This window comes from Coccinella septempunctata, chromosome X (genome assembly GCF_907165205.1).
Source record: "Coccinella septempunctata chromosome X, icCocSept1.1, whole genome shotgun sequence".
NCBI classification, from domain to species: Eukaryota; Metazoa; Arthropoda; class Insecta; order Coleoptera; family Coccinellidae; genus Coccinella; species Coccinella septempunctata.
The window spans coordinates 13,875,660-13,892,587 of NC_058198.1; the positions used below are offsets into that span (position 1 = coordinate 13,875,660).

General features: G+C 33.4%; 2 protein-coding genes across 4 annotated transcripts in view; one reads left to right on the plus strand and one right to left on the minus strand.

Moving 5' to 3' along the window:
- Positions 1–16,928, minus strand: part of LOC123321869 — a 243,046-nt gene that overhangs the window by 213,223 nt on the left and 12,895 nt on the right. The gene's annotated exons all lie outside the window — the stretch shown is intronic.
- On the plus strand, positions 16,179–16,760 carry LOC123321879. Its single transcript, XM_044909669.1, has 2 exons — positions 16,179–16,310; positions 16,531–16,760. Exons 1-2 carry the CDS (start codon positions 16,193–16,195, stop codon positions 16,758–16,760), a joined length of 348 nt encoding a protein of 115 aa, XP_044765604.1. The 5' UTR covers positions 16,179–16,192.

Here is a 16,928-nt window from a genome sequence, read left to right on the forward strand (position 1 = left end):
TCCGAATACATAAATTCCGGTGTTCTATCACAGCCGGCAACAAATCAAAATCGGACCACCAAATGGGAGTCCTTATCAGATTTCGATAAAAATGTAATACGGCGAAAAGTTCACGAGTTTTTCTTCAGAAATGAACACCCGACTATAGAGAAAGTATTAAAAATAGTTAATGAAGACTCGAACTTGCCAAATTTTAAGAAGAGTACCTTCTCTATAATATTGAAAAAACTTAATTTCAAATATGGACGTCGCCAACGCAACAGTTTTTTAATGAACCGTGACGACATTAAATGTTGGAGAAGAAACTATCTCACGAAAATTAGGACCTTCCGTGATGAAAACAGGAAGATTTACTGCTTGGATGAAACTTGGGTAAATACCGGTCATACTAAATCCAAAGTGTGGACCGATGAAACAGTTACATCTTCTCGGCAAGCGTTACTTGCTGGATTATCTACTGGATTAAAAATCCGTCTGGGAAGGTCTTGAATTTTGAGTTTAACCCTTTGGTTTCATAAAGCTTGATCAGAGAATCAACGATCGAGTGACGGATGAACGTCAATTAAATTTCAGTCGATAAGTTGGTCATAAGCATTCTGAATATCATTCTTTCACCAAATAATTATCTATACACACCCATTTGATGATTCTCAACTGCTACTCCTCCAATATATTCGGAAATATGAAAGTTTCAATGATTTCCTTCGGGAAATCGAATGCCAAATCGTTGATCGAGCAATCAAAGTTTTGTGAAACTTGATGTAAGTACCTTTTTGGTGGAAAACAATTTCAACATTCTTTTTCAAATGAAAAGTGAATATATTTTTCCAGGCAAAGGGCAAAGAATTATAGTGTGTCATATTGGCAGTGACACTGGTTTTTTAACTGGAGGACTCTGGACTTTCCAATCCAAAAAAACTGGTGACTACCATGAAGAAATGGATGGTCAGTCCTTCGAAAAGTGGTCGAGGGTATAGTTCCTAAATTGGAGGAAAATTCTATAGTAGTTTTAGATAATGCTCCTTACCATTCAAGGAAAATGGAAAAAATTCCTAATGCACAATTCAGAAAGAGTGATATCCAACAATGGTTGAGGGAGAAAAATATTGATTTCACCCCTGACCTCATAAAAGCGCAATAGTTGCAGATAGTCAGGCAGAACAAAGAAAACTTTGAAAAATACATTGTGGATGAAACCGCAAAGGCCCAAAATATTACTGTACTTAGATTACCGCCCTACCACTGCGAACTGAACCCTATTGAATTGATTTGGGCCGATGTCAAGAATTTTGTGGCAGATAAAAACACCACATTTAAAATGGCTGACGTCCAAAATCTTTTTCAAGAGGCTCTCTCACGGGTTACTTCCGAAAGATGGAGAAAGTGCGTGAAACATGTCAAACAAAAAGTTGAGGTAGACATGTGGAAACTGGATAATATTATGGATGATATAACACCAGTCATCGTCAACTTAGAGGAAAGTTCTGCATCTTCTGACGACACTACGGGGTAGTCACTTTTACAAAAAAAATATTGTTACACATTTATATACATAGTATTTATTAAAGTGGGAACTTTAGATTAATTGTTCATTACTGAGACTCGTAGATAAGCATACACATTTTTCACCGGAACTGGAACACTCAAAAAGTTTTAAAATATAACGCTCTCGGAATTGAATTTATTAGTACACCTCTGCGTTATCACGTTCTTGACGCGTGATCACTTCATGCTGCAATGTTTACCGCTGGCCTCTTGGATTTATATACTATAGATGAAATTGTATATATGGATTTGCCTCAGATTTTTCCATATAATTACATAATCCTAACCCTTATTAATTTAAATTAGACTTTTGTTTGTTTCCTATTTGAATCTACATATAGCTATACAATATTAATATTACGCAATAGTGCACCTGCATCCTTATCTCTTTTAAGATAACCCAATGTTATAAATATCAATTCATTCAGGATGCAAGAGGAGAATTAATTCAGAAGTCAATCAGTCTCATTACATAGAGTAGTCTCTAGTCACTGCTGTAAATTTCCAAAATAAAGTTTGTGTTTTTAAAAACGGAATTTTCATCGTAAAAAATATAATTATGTGAATTTGAAACTGCTTAAGTTTTAAGGTTAAAAAAGACCTTTTATGGACTTAAAAACGGAATTTTCATCGTAAAAAATATAATTGGCGACGAGGTCTGGGATTGTGCCAATTTGTGTGAAAAGCAGAAAACCTGGAATTGTGCCTGAGAAGCCGAGAATCCAGAGCGTCCACGAATTGTCAGTATCAACTGTCCAGCACAACCAAAGAACAAGGTGAAACACCGTAGGAGTCCGATTGATCGAGTAGCGCCCTTCGACGGCTTCAAAAGACAACTTTAAGGAATACAACGTGGTGAGCAAGTCCTGAATTTTTTCCCCCAGTCTAATAACCTGGCCCAAAGTTATCATTCTTTTTCCCAGTTTTGAGCGTAAAACCGGTACCAAAGTTTTTTCTAGGTTTCTTCTAAAAAAACCGATTATCAAAGTTTTTCCTAGGTTTTTCATTATTAAAACCGATTACGAAGAGTTTTTTCTAGGTTTCTTTCAAAAAAAACCCGATAATAACGTGAATTTTTTAATATTGAATAATTATTTAAAATAACGAAATCTCAAGATTACTTCAATTAAGCATTTTTCCTTCAAAAAGAATAAAAAAGTAAATAAATTTAAAATGGCTACGGAAAGAATAGATTTGTCTATTGCAGAAAAATTTGGCATGCTATTACCTCAATTTTCAGGTATAGAAAATGAGTTGCATTCGTTTATTCAAAATGCTGAAGATTATTTAATGATGTTCGCTAATGAGAACCAAATTGTTAAAAATTATTGCTTTGCTGTTGTAAAATCGAAATTAATTGATAGAGCTCGTGCTGAAGTATTAACTTCCGATATTCCGAATAATTGGGAACTTCTCAAACAATTTCTCTATACTAAATTTGGAGATCTTATCAACCTAGACGTATTAATCCACCAGTTACAATTTTTAAATAAAAAGCCACATGAAGATTTATTGAATTTTATAGAACGCATAATTGCCTTGAAAATACGAATTGATTATCGAATTGATGCAGATCCAATGACTGATCCAGAAAAATTACTGTATAAAACGAATATTCTAAAAATTTGCAAATCAGTGTTAATTTCAAATTCACCCTCCGAATTAAGAACGCATTTAATTATGCATAATGACTATAGCTTTGATGATACTGTAAATGCTGTGAAAGATTATATTTCTAATTTAGAACAATACGAATTACTCGATAGAAGCAGACGGAATAAGCCTCAACAGATTCATAAGAATAACTTTTCTAATAATTTTAACCAAAATAATCGAAAAATGAATTTTACACATTTTAATCGCCCAGCAAATAATTACAATCGTCCTAATTTTAATCATTTTAATCAAAATAATCAAAGAAATGCGCAATTTCCTTCGCAACCGATACACTTCAATCAACGTCCAGTAAAATATAATTATCCGACAAATCAGCAAGTATTTGGAAATCGATATAATAAAAATGATAATCAAAATGTTTTTAAACCAAATCCTAATTATCGAAATAATAGTCCTCCAGAAAGAATGTCTATTCAAAGCAGAAATTATCCTCAAAAACGTCCAAATTATTCTTCACAATATGATATAAATCCTCAAAGAAGATTTGTAAATGAGAATCCGAAACCTAATTTTACGTTTGAAGAATTAACGCATGTACAATCTACTTCTAAAGATCCTGTTCGTTATCCTAGTAATGAAAATTTTCACGAAACGCCTCAAGAAGAGCCATTGGCTTAAATAATTCATTAGATCATTCTAATCAATTACCTTATATTGAGTTTTCAAATCCAAAGTGTAAATTATTAATTGATAGCGGATGTTCAGTTTGTTTAATAGATCCAAAATTTGCATACAATAATTTCCCTAAGAATATTTTCAAAGAATCGACTACATTAACTGCTTGTTTTAGAAAGCAAACTTCTGATGAAAAAGTTTTACTACCATTATTTTCAGAATTCAGAACAGATGATTTTCATCCTTTTATTTTGTATAAATTTCATAAAAATTATGATGGTTTAATAATAATAATAATAATAATAATAATAATTTTATTTAATCCCTTGAGACATGGTTCATGTATAGGACAAGTCATTTTACAACCAAAAGAAAAGAAAAACAATATATTTCATTCAATAACAGAGCTCAAAAATTCACTTTTGCTGTAGAAACATTTCTCCAGCAGAAGCTCCTTGAGTTCCCTCTTAAATCTATAATATTCTAAATTTTTTAGCCAATTTGGCAGATTGTTATAAAGTTTAATTCCACTATACATAGGTGAATTCTCAAATTTTGATGTTCTATGCACAGGGATTGAGATAGTGTTCTTATGCCTTGTATTATATTCATGATATTGAGAGCATTTCATGAGAGACTGAGTATTGTTGTGAATATGTAATAAAGATCTTAAGATATAAATACATGGAAAGCTCATTATTCTATGTTCCAAAAACATTGGCTTGCAGGACTCCTGGGGTTTGAGACCGAAGATCAGTCGAATTATTCTCTTCTGAGCAATAAAAACCTCCCTACCGCCTGCTGACCATCCCCATAGAATGACGTTGTAATTCATATGTGAGAATGCCATTGAGTAATAAATACTAATCAACACACCTGGCGGAAATATATTTTTTAAACGTTTCAGTGCAAAAAAGGCACTGCTGAGCTTTTTGCAGACAGACTCGGTATGACTCTGCCAATTTAAATTTTTGTCAACCTTCAGGCCCAAAAACTTCACACACTCAGAAGATTCTAATCTTCCCAGAGGAAGATCAAGAACCAACTTTTCAACAGATTCGCGTATCTGAAAGTGAACTAGATTTGTCTTATCAACGTTCAGTATCAGAGAATTTTTCCGGCACCAGTCCGAAAAATACTCTACCAACATTTCGCATCTACTCTTTAGTTCCCGTAAGCTTGATGCTGTTATCAAGAAGGACGTGTCGTCCGCAAACAACAAGATTCTAAAATCAAACAGGATGATGAAGTATATTTTAATAGAGTCCGGTAAATCATTTACAAATAAAATAAACAAAAGTGGCCCCAACACAGATCCCTGTGGTACACCCACTTGAATAGGATAATCTTTAGAACTTTTTTGATTACTGTAGACAAACATTTTTCTATCCGCAAGATAACTTTTAACCCATTCGAGAAAAATTCCCCTGAATCCTAGATGGTATAGTTTTTCCAAGATGAATTCAAAATTCAGACAATCGAACGCCCGAGATTCGTCGAAAAACAACCCTGCCACAAAAAGTCCACTATCCAGGCAGCCATGTACATAGTCTACCAGTTGACATGCCGCGGTCTCAGTTGACCTACCAACTCGAAATCCATGCTGGCAACTTGTTATTGTTGAGAACTTATTGAGGTAATTCATCATCCTTTCATACACTAGCCTCTCCATCACCTTCGCCAAAGAGCTCAATATACACTCAGAGGCAAAATTAACCGGCCACCCATCTCGAATCGCATATGGTTTGTTTTCCATAAGTTTTTCTTCGACAACTTGGCGCAATGTGATGAGTGGGGGAAATCGACAACCAATAAAACAATCATACATATGTTTTGTTAACTTCTTTCCTTTTTATTCAACAATAATGAGTTCAGTCGGAAGTTGACATTCTCGTCGCAACGTTAATGTACAGGATAAATTTGTTTTAAAGCGTTGTGATAAAATTTTTTCCAATAAAACCGAGGTGTTGGGAAGCCGTTATTTTCTCCACCCTAAAAAAATGCCATTGGACGCAGCCGGAGCAGCTAAGGCTGTAGCACTTGAAGACGCTGGGTTCAGCCAGCGTATGATTGGAAGACTGCTTGGATATCCAAGAACCACGATACAAGATGCTATTCGGCGTTACAGAGATACTGCTTTGTACACAAGAAGGCCAGGACAGGGTCGTAGAAGGTGTACATCAGAGAGAGATGATCGTTACATCTCGAACGTTATGCGAAATCGGTTCACAACAGCGTCTGAGGCTCGTAACCGCTTGTTTGAGGTACGGAATATTAGTGTGAGTCTTCGAACAATAAGAAGAAGGTTGGCGGAGAGGGATTTCAGAGCATATAGACCAGCTCGAGTCCCAGAACTGACCACAGTTCATAGAAGAGCGAGACTTGAATTTGCCCGAGAACACATAAATTGGACTTCCGAACAATGGAAAGCTGTTCTCTTCACGAATGAATCGAGAATTGCTTTACGACATCCTGATGGACGTCAGCGAGTGTATAGACGCCGTGGTGAGAGGTTTGCTGAAGGCTGTTTGGTGCAAACAGTAGGTTTCGAAGGTGGGTCGATCATGGTGTGAGGTGGCATTGCTTACGACGCCCGTACAGAGTTGGTCGTCTCTGATAGAGGCAGCGTTGATGCTCACAGGTACGTGACAGAAGTCCTTGAACAACATGTCATTCCTTTTGCGCCATTAATAGGCGATAATTTTATTTTAATGCACGACAACGCTCGTGCACACACCTCCAGAGTGGTCACCGAATACTTGGACGACGTCAATATTCGACGATTACCGTGGACAGCTCGAAGTCCAGGTTTAAACCCTATAGAACATGTATGGGACAATCTAAAAAGACGGATCTGGAGTCGTGTGCCAGTTCCTACGACCATGAGTGAGCTAAAAGCTGCAGCCTTTGAGGAGTGGGAAAATATTCCACAAAGGGATATTCAAAATATTATGGATGGGCTCCCGAATCGGTTACAGGAGGTTATTAGGGCTAGAGGAGGAAATACGCGATAGTAATGCGATGATTCAGAGCGATTTTTTCTTTTAATTTATCATTTTTATTTTCTGTAAGTTGACTGCAAAACGATATTTCTTTATTTTATGTTTCAATTAAACTATTTTACATTCAACATCAGTCTTTTTTTTACTATAAAGGTTTGCCCGATGTAAAAATATCACATAATTAATTGAATTACCATAGAATTTCGAATGAATTCGTATAATGTAGGTGGCCGGTTAATTTTGCCCCTGAGTGTAGATATCGGACGATAATTAGCTACATCGTCAATTGCATTTTTCTTTTTATAAATAGGGATAACCTCCGTCTTAAGAACAGAAGGAAACCTTCCGGATGTTATTGAAGCATTGACGAGGTGGGCAAGATGCTCAGAGATCTGAGGAGCTATCGCCTTTAAGGCTCTCATTGAAATTATATCTCTTGCGCAACTAACTTTGTTCTTTAAGTTTCTGATGACGCTCACAGCATCATCGGGCAAAACTGGAAAGAAAAAAAGGTGTTATCTGATAGAACCTGTGTCGTACAGGATGTGGACCTGTTGTTACCATAGTGCTCGCTGAGGCTGATAACACTGATACTGGAGAAATACTCACCGAAACACTCAGCCACCTCTGATGGGTCGGAGATGATCATACCATTTCTTTTTAGAACAATTTTTCGAGAGGAGTGATCAGTGCCCAATTCACCTCGGACTAAATTCCAGATGGTCCTATTTTTATTGTTCGAGTGATCCAGAACTCCCTCAAAATAGTTGGACTTAGTGAGCTTCAAAAGACTTGTGTATTGCCTTTTGGCTTTCCTATATTGTTGTTTGGACTCATCAGTTTTCAGATTCTGGCACAACCAATGAAGATTCTTTAGGTTACTACTCGCTTGCCTGACCTCAGCCGTAATCCAATCAGGCTGTCCCCTCGAAACAGAACGAGTTCTCTTGAGCGGACAAGCAGAGTCGATCAGAGATGTCAAAATATCACAAAAACGATCAAACATGATGTCAACATCATGGGACTCATAGACTGCATCAAAGTTAGAACATGAGACCATCAGCGAAAGATCTTCAAGATTTTCATCAGATAACAACCGAAAAGTGAGCGGAATGGCCTCAGATGATGCGATAAAATTCTCACAGTTAAAAGAAAGAACAATCACCCTATGGTCACCGATGTCTGTATCGATGACTTTCGTGGAAATGAGGCCACTACTTACATTCGTAAGAATGTAGTCCAGCTTACTGGAACTCGTGATTCCGTGCCTGTTGGTGAACACCCTAGTAGGTTCAGTAGAAGTTACGCTTAGGTCGAAGCTAATCTGCAAATTTTCTAAGTAGCTGTGGGGTTCAAAGTAATTTATATTGAGATCACCACATACAAAAATTTCTCTGGAACCTGTGAGACAGAAATCCAGGATATATGAAAAGGTCTCAGAGAACAACTCCAAATCACCACCAGGAGGCCTGTAGCAACTAATAACGCATATATTTTTAAATGAATCATTTTTTATGTTTATAGCACAAAATTCACATTGTTGCTCCAATGAAAATTTCTGAATATGCTTTATTTGGACAGTATGAAATGTGGATTTAACATAAATAAGTGATCCACCATGTTGGCGTGTTGGTCGACAATATGACGCGGCTATAACATTAATTGGTGTAGATTTCTTGAATAAATACGGCCTTAACTTAGATTTCAAAAATCAAATTATTTTTAATGATAATTGTCAAATACCTTTTTACTACCAACAAGTTTGTCAAAATCAAACAGAGATTCCAATTGATTTAAGTCATTTAGAACCGAAATTAAATAGTCAATTAATGAAAATACTGCAAACAAATGAAGAAGTACTTCAACTTCCTGGTCAACCCCTCAATTTTTCAAACAGAGTAAAACATAAAATTCGTACGACTGATGATGTCCCTGTCCATTGTAAAATTTATAGATATCCTGAAATTCATCGCGAAGAAGTGAAAAGTCAAATTAAAGACATGTTAGATAAAAAGATTATTCGACCGAGTATTTCCCCATGGTCTTTTCCAGTTGCTATTGTTCCAAAGAAACAAGATTTATCAGGTAAAACAAAATGGCGTATGGCAATTGATTATAGAAAATTAAACGATAAAACAATTGATGATAAATATCCTCTACCTCAAATTGAAAGCATACTAGACAAATTAGGAAATAAAAAATATTTTACCGTGCTTGATTTAGCGTCCGGATTTCATCAAATAGAAGTTGATGAAGATTCAATTGAAAAAACAGCTTTTACTGTTGAAGATGGTCACTATGAATTTCTAAGAATGCCTTTCGGTTTAAAAAATGCTCCGGCATCTTTTCAAAGATTAATGAATGACGTTTTGAAAAAATATATTGGAAAAATATGCTATATTTACATGGATGATGTTATTATATTTTCTGATGCACCCGAACAACACTTAGCTGACATTCATACTATTCTTGAAGCTTTACAGAAAGATAATTTGAAAATACAATTAGACAAATGTCACTTTTTCAAAAATTAAATTGAATTTTTAGGACATATCATTACCCCTGAAGGAATTAAACCCAATCCAAATAAATTAAAAGCGGTTAAGCATTTCCCTATTCCTAAAACACAAAAAGAAATTAAGTCATTTCTTGGTTTAGTTGGTTAATATAGAAAATTCATTCCTAATTTCGCGAAAATTACGAAACCATTAACGACATGTTTGAAAAAAGACGCAAAAATTAATGTTATAGATCCGAAATATATTGAATCCTTTGAAGTATGCAAAAAAAATTTATTGAATCACCCTATATTGCGATATCCGAATTTCAATGAGCCCTTTGTGCTTAGTACCGACGCATCAGGTTTTGCAATTGGAAGTATTTTATCTCAAGGTAATCCTCCGAATGACCTACCAATAGCTTATGCAAGTAGAACATTGAACCCTGCAGAAACGAGATATAGTACAATTGAAAAAGAACTCCTCGCAATAGTTTGGTCATGTAAGCACTTTAGACCCTATCTATACGGAAGAAAATTTACGATATACACGGATCATAAACCTTTGACATGGTTATTTTCTTTAAAGGAACCAAATTCACGCTTAATGCGATGGCGTATTAAATTAGAAGAATATGATTATGACATCAAATATAAGAAAGGTTCAAATAATAATGCCGATGCCCTTAGTAGAATTGTTTTGAATTCAACCGATCATTTGAATTACGAAGAATTTTTGAAACTTTACGATAAGAAAGAAATTGAAGAAAATTTTAATGTTCAAGAAAAAGAAGGTAATTTATTTAAAGCCCCTAAGAAATATGCGTTAGCCCATTGTGTATCAAAAGATTTTCATATGAATAAAGGTATTGCTTTAAAGTTTAAACAAAAATACGAAGGAATCAATGAATTAAAATCGCGAAATAAGTCAACAGGAGAGGTTGCTTTTATTAGCCGAGATAATAGAAATATTTACTATTTAATAACGAAAGAATTTTATTATGAAAAACCGAAGAATGAAACAGTTTTTAAAGCGTTAATAGATTTACGGAAATTATGTGAAAATAATAATGAGAAATATTTAGCGTTACCACGAATTGCGTGTGGTCTAGACCAATTGGAATGGTCTATAATTCTCAAAATGATACAATTCATTTTTATGTCTTCAAATATAAACATAATGATATATAATATTCGAAGTAAAAATAAAAAGGAAGTAAATAATAAAAATATTGATTTTAATGGTATTGAATACGAAGAATTTATGAAATTGATTAAAGAAGCTACTTATGAAGAAGTAGATGAAGACGAATTAGCGTCAATGATTAATCAAGTTACTGAAGAGGAATTAGATGAATGTTTAGAGCTCTTGAATGCTCATGATAAAAATACTAATAATCCGAATCAGAATATTAATAATGAAAATTATGATAATGAAGGAACTCACTTGAATGAAAATTATAATAATGATGATAATAATGAAAATGATATTGAAAATGATTTGAATCAAGATAATGATGATGAAAATGATGATTTTACTGTCCATAGCAACGTAGAAAATCCAATTTTAGAGTTACCATATACGGAACGATGTTTAAATGCATATCCTTTGCAAATAATATTTAAAATAGCATCAAATTATAACGTTACCAAAACGAAGTTATTTGGAGATAAAATAAGATTTCGTGTTTTGATAAATTCCATTGATAATGATTTATTAAAGAATATGTTCGTCCTGAAAAACCTTACACGATATATTTTCAATCCGAAGAATTAGAAGAATCCCTTATTAGAATCCTACAAGACAAATTCGATTATAAAACTATTAAATTTAAAATTTCTAAAATATTTGTTGAAGATGTTGAAGATAAAGAAGAACAAATTTTACGAATCCAACAATATCATGAAACCAAAACTAGTCATCGTGGTGTAAGCGAAAATTTAATTAGTTTAAGACGAAAATATTATTGGCCTTATATAAAGATGTGCGAAATTATATTAACTCATGTGAAATATGTCAGAAGAGTAAATACGAAAGAACTCCTATACAACTTCAATTCAAACCTAACCCTATAGGATCGAAACCCTTTACACATGTTTATTGTGATACCATAAGATTTGGTCAAACCTATTGTTTAAGTATAGTAGATTCATTTTCAAGATTAGGACAATGTTATCCTCTAATTCAGAAAACAGGAACGGAAATAATTGATAAATTAATAATGTATTTTAGTCATTATGGTGTACCCTCTAAAATCACGTGGATTAGAATTTAAAAATAGTGTCGTTCAAGATTTTTGTAAAGTACATAAAATCGAAATTCATTATATCACAAATTACAATCCAAATTCTAATGCAATTGTGGAAAGATTTCATTCAACACTAATTGAGCAATTACGTACTATAGATGATAAAAATTCTACTTTTCAAAATAAATTAGCTCTTGCTTTATTAAGTTATAATAATTCTAATCATTCGAGTCTAGAAATGACTCCAATGCAAATAATCAAAGCCGATTTAAATTATTCATTACCCATTGAAAAAACTCATAATGAACAAATACAAGATTATGTTGAAAATTATGTGGAAAATCTCAATGATATTTCGAAAGAGTTAGAAAAAAGAAAGCATAAAAGTATTAATCGTTTGGAAAACATAAATCAGAAAAGGTCCGCTGAAGAAGAGCATCCATTAAATGATAATCCTACTTATATTAAAAATCCTATCACCAGAAAACTAGATCCGGTATTTAAAAAAATAGATGCTCGAGAAATTGATTCACATCGTATTCAAGATAAAAAGAATGAGCATATTTATCATAAAAGAATTCTCAAACAACGAAAGAAAAAATAGTTTGTTTTGTTTCAGACATAATGCTCCTGAAAACGAGCTTCCTTCTTATATTATGCGAAATGATAATTTTGATCACTCCCTTTGAAATAGTTCCAATAGAAAATAATATTTTGCCTATTTTGCTAGGAAGGGCTTATGTTACAAGAAAGAATTTGCAATTAATCTATCATATTGATTTAAAAAAGATACAAGATATAATTTTTAAATATCAAGTAGAAATTTAAGCACTGAAGCATCGACAGTTGGGTTTTGCAGCGACAGCTAATTACGAGTATTTATTACATACTAATGAAATTAATACTAATACATTCGAGGAACTTTTAAATGAAAAAACTAGAATTAAAAGAGGATTAATTAACATTGGTGGCAAGATTTCAAAAATACTATTTGGAACATTAGATTCTGATGATGAAGAACTTTATAGAACTTATTTTAATAGCATAGAGAAAAATGAGAAGACACTCATGAAGAATCAAAAACAGATCTCGACTATAGTAAATGACCTTAAGGATAAATACAATGATAAATTTAAAAAATTGAATGATGATCTTAAATTACTGCAAATTGTGCCAGCATTGAGGGATGTTCAACAAATGCATCTCATGACATTTGAAATCAAAGATATTAAAAATACATTAGATGAAATTCAGACAGCAGTTAGTTTTGCCAGATTACATCTCTTACATGAATCTATTCTACCGTATACAAAATTCGTAGAATTAGTCAAAAATGTAACTATTATTCCAATGCATCACATCAAAGATTACTATCAATTATGTCATACCAAAGTTATTTTCAAAGACAAGATCTTACTATTTCTGATATCAATTCCAACAATTTATGAAGATAGTTTTGATTTACATAAATTTTACTATTTGCCTCAAAACAATCTCACCCTTCCCTTTACCTATCCTTATTTGCTCTCACAAGAAGAGACATTAAAATGGTCAACAAGTGAATGTCATCCAGTCGAAGATGATTTCCTCTGCGATCAAGACTCATTATCCAAGCTTCCAATATGTATGGAAAATATCTTGAAAACCCACTTCGAAAACTGTACAAGACGAAAAATGGTTCCTACGTCAAACCTCAAGTTATTAGAAGATGGAAATATCCTCTCCGTGGAAAATACAAAAATTAAAGAAGATTGCCCTCGTCAAACAAAATGGCATTTTGTTCCTCCAATCGCTATTATACGCACAAGTTGTGTCGTCAGTAATGGTCAAAAAGAAATTTCCCCAACTGCAGTTATTAGTGAAGAAAAATTCATCGTTTTACCCAAGATGGTACCTATATACAAATACTCCAAGAGAGAAGATGATGCTACAGAGGATGAAGAAATCCCAGATATCCATTTAGAAGAGTTAGAAGGATGGAACTTCCAAAATAATAATCATACATTTTTAATAATTTTAATATTGATAATTTTAGCAATAATTGCATTTTTAGCTTTTAAATATTTTAATAATCATTTTAATTGTAAAGCTACTCCTTTGGGAGATACCTTTATCCAAGGTGGGGAGGAATTACATAATCCTAACCCTTATTAACTTAAATTAGACTTTTGTTTGTTTCCTATTTAAATCTACATATAGCCATACAATATTAATATTACGCAATAGTGCACCTGCATCCTTATCTCTTTTAAGATAACCCAATGTTATAAATATCAATTCATTCAGGATGCAAGAGGAGAATTAATTCAGAAGTCAATCAGTCTCATTACATAGAGTAGTCTCTAGTCACTGTTGTAAATTTCCAAAATAAAGTTTGTGTTTCTAAAAACGGAATTTTCATCGTAAAAAATATAATTATATGAATTTGAAACTGCTTAAGTTTTAAGGTTAAAAAAGACCTTTTATGGACTTAAACCGTCAGCAAGAACCTGGTTTAAAAGGGTAGAAGATTGTTTATTGAAACTTGGTTTTAAAAAGTCTTTCTATGAACATTGTTTATTCCGAGGTTTATTCATAAAATCAAATGTGAATTATAAAATATTTGTGGCTTTATTTGTGGATGATTTTTTCATATTTTCGAATAGCATATCTAGTGTAAAAAATTTAAAAATGGAGTTGAGTAAGAATTTCAAATTGAAGGATTTAGGCCAACAGAGGCAGTGTTTAGGAATGGACATTAAAATAGAAAAAAATAAAATATGTGTTTCTCAAGAAAAATTAATAGTAAATTGTTGTACCGATTTGGTCTGGAAAACTGTAAAAATTTGGTTGTAACCCTTATGGAAGTAGGTTTGAAACTTCAAAAAGAAAAGGATATTCAGATTTCATATTCTGTTATTTACTTCAGTTAAACAATTGCTATTCTAAAACATGCTAAAATCATGTGGATTGATGTATGTTAAAGATGATTTTGATAGAAGAGGCTATGCCGACGCTGACTGAGCATCTGATAGTTTGGATCGAAAATCTTATAATGACAGCCAAAGTGCTCAAAAACTTTCTGAGAATTGTGTTTATCATAACCGGTGTGAATACAGCGGCCAAAGATAGCAGACCAAATCTCCGGAAACACCCGAACGCTGACGCCAGTGGCGTACAGACTGATTCAGTTTGCATCATGAGAATTGGATGTATAATGGGAGACATAGTTCAATTATCAGTATATTGAGGACTTCAAATCTTCAATCGTTGTTTTTTCAGATTAAATCGGATATTGAGCGTTCGAATCGGATAGGTTCATTGAAATTTCTACCCTCCAACTGAGATTACACGCCATGACATCCACGATTTTTATTGGGGCCTTGGTAATTATGAAAAGCAAAGAAATTGGTTATTGTCGTGTGTCAAAAAGGTAGACATATTGCGAAGAAAAACAGAAGCAGAGTATAGCAGACGACATAATTCCTATAAGTACTTTATCAATTGGGACGATAAAACACTTGAAGTGTGCCAGCAGTTTTTATTAAAGACGCTAGATATTTCGCAAACGGTTATGCGATATGCAATGAAACATGCTGTACAAAATACATGTAAAAGTGATCATAGAGGCAAACACGAACCTGTCAACAAAACAAGTTCAGAGATGATCAATAAAATACACGATTTTATTGAGCAGTTGCCAGCTGTACCATCCCATTATTGTCGAAATCAAAGTAGCAGAAAATACTTACCACAGGAATTGCGAAATGTTAGTTTCTTGTACCGGATTTTTATTAAACATGAGGAGGTAAATGGAAGAAGCAAGAAAGAATGTGTTTCACTCAAAGTGTTTAGAAAAGTTTTTAACAAAGATTTTAACCTTGGGTTCCATTTGCCTAAAAAAGATAAGTGTTCTTTGTGTGAGGTACGAAAAGATAAAGAATATCAAGAAAACACTACGTCGAAAGAGGAGTACGACAAACATTTAAAAGACAAGGAAGAAAGTAAAGAACTATTTTTAGAAGATCAAAAGAAAGTCAAAGAAGTCTCAGATTCAGTTTGTTCCAGCTTTGATCTACAGAAAGTCTTAAATACTCCCCATGGGGATAACATGTTATTGTACTACTCTAGAAAATATTCATTTTACAATGAAAGCATATACGAAACGCCATCGCAAGATGGATACTGCTTTTTGTGGGGTGAATCCGATGGTAATCGTGGGTGCAACGAAATATGCACCATCATTTACAATTACCTAAAAATGTTAGATGATAGAGATATTAGACATGTTATTTTGTACTGCGACAGCTGCGCCGGACAAAATAAAAATAGAGCAATGTTGGTCATGATTCACTTATTTTGGCAAAAATCAAAAAAATATTAAAACCATCAAAATTGTATTTCTTTTACCGGGGCACACCTACATGCCTGTGGATTCCATACACGCAGTTATCGAAAGGTTCATCAAAAATAGAATTATATGGGCCCCTTCAGAGTGGAGCACCATTATAGGAAATTGCAGAGTTAACCCGAGGCCATATAAAGTTATAAAGCTTGAGCACTTTGAGTTCAAAAATTGAAAGAAGCTAGGGGATGAGCAGCTCGTCCTTACAAAAACAGGGCTAAAAATGAATAGTGTAAGACAAGCTTTTTTTCAAAAAGGATCACCGGAAGTCGCAGTCAAATATACCTATGACAGAAGTCCTGAATACGATTTGTGTTTTGAGTTGAACTACAATAAGGGTGGTAAGTTGGCCCATGTTACACATTTTAATGCAATAACAAAAGAAAATTTTACACTGGATAAGCTTTTGCGTTTAGGTATATAGGAAATTCCCGTGTTATTAAGACTTTATTAAATACAGACTTTTTTTAGATATTTTTAAGCCAAACTACTGTCAATGAACTACAAATAAGAAAATTAATACATATTTGCGGGTTATCCTATAGTTTTTCTTTGTTTAAGGTCGAAAACGACAAGAAAAGGCCTTTTCTGAACCTGAAAGAATTTATAAGCAACTGCTTTCAATATCCGAATTAAAAAGAAGGGATTTGGATAAACTTTGCAAAAACAATGTCATACCTGCCAGGTTTCACGATGAATTTTTTAAACTGAAATCAAAGTCTTCTGTTCAAGATGAGTTAGCAAAGAGTGATGCAGAGGATGACAAGGAGGATGAAAGCTCCGAATCTTAATAAAAAATAATATGTATTTTTTACTACTTAGTAAGAATTTAACAGTTGATTTCTGTAACGTTATTTTATGTGTTTTTTTTTATAATAAACGATAACTTTTAATTCATTCCATAATAATTTAAGTGCTACAGTTTGCCGCTAAGCTGACGTATCTGGGTACTTACGTTA

Bases quoted from the DNA above. Each gene is read 5' to 3' on its own strand.
- LOC123321879 (XM_044909669.1), top strand. From the start codon at position 16,193: ATGAATAGTGTAAGACAAGCTTTTTTTCAAAAAGGATCACCGGAAGTC. The intron at 16,311-16,530 runs GTAAGTTGGCCC...TCTTTGTTTAAG, and splicing joins GTTGAACTACAATAAGGGTG to GTCGAAAACGACAAGAAAAG.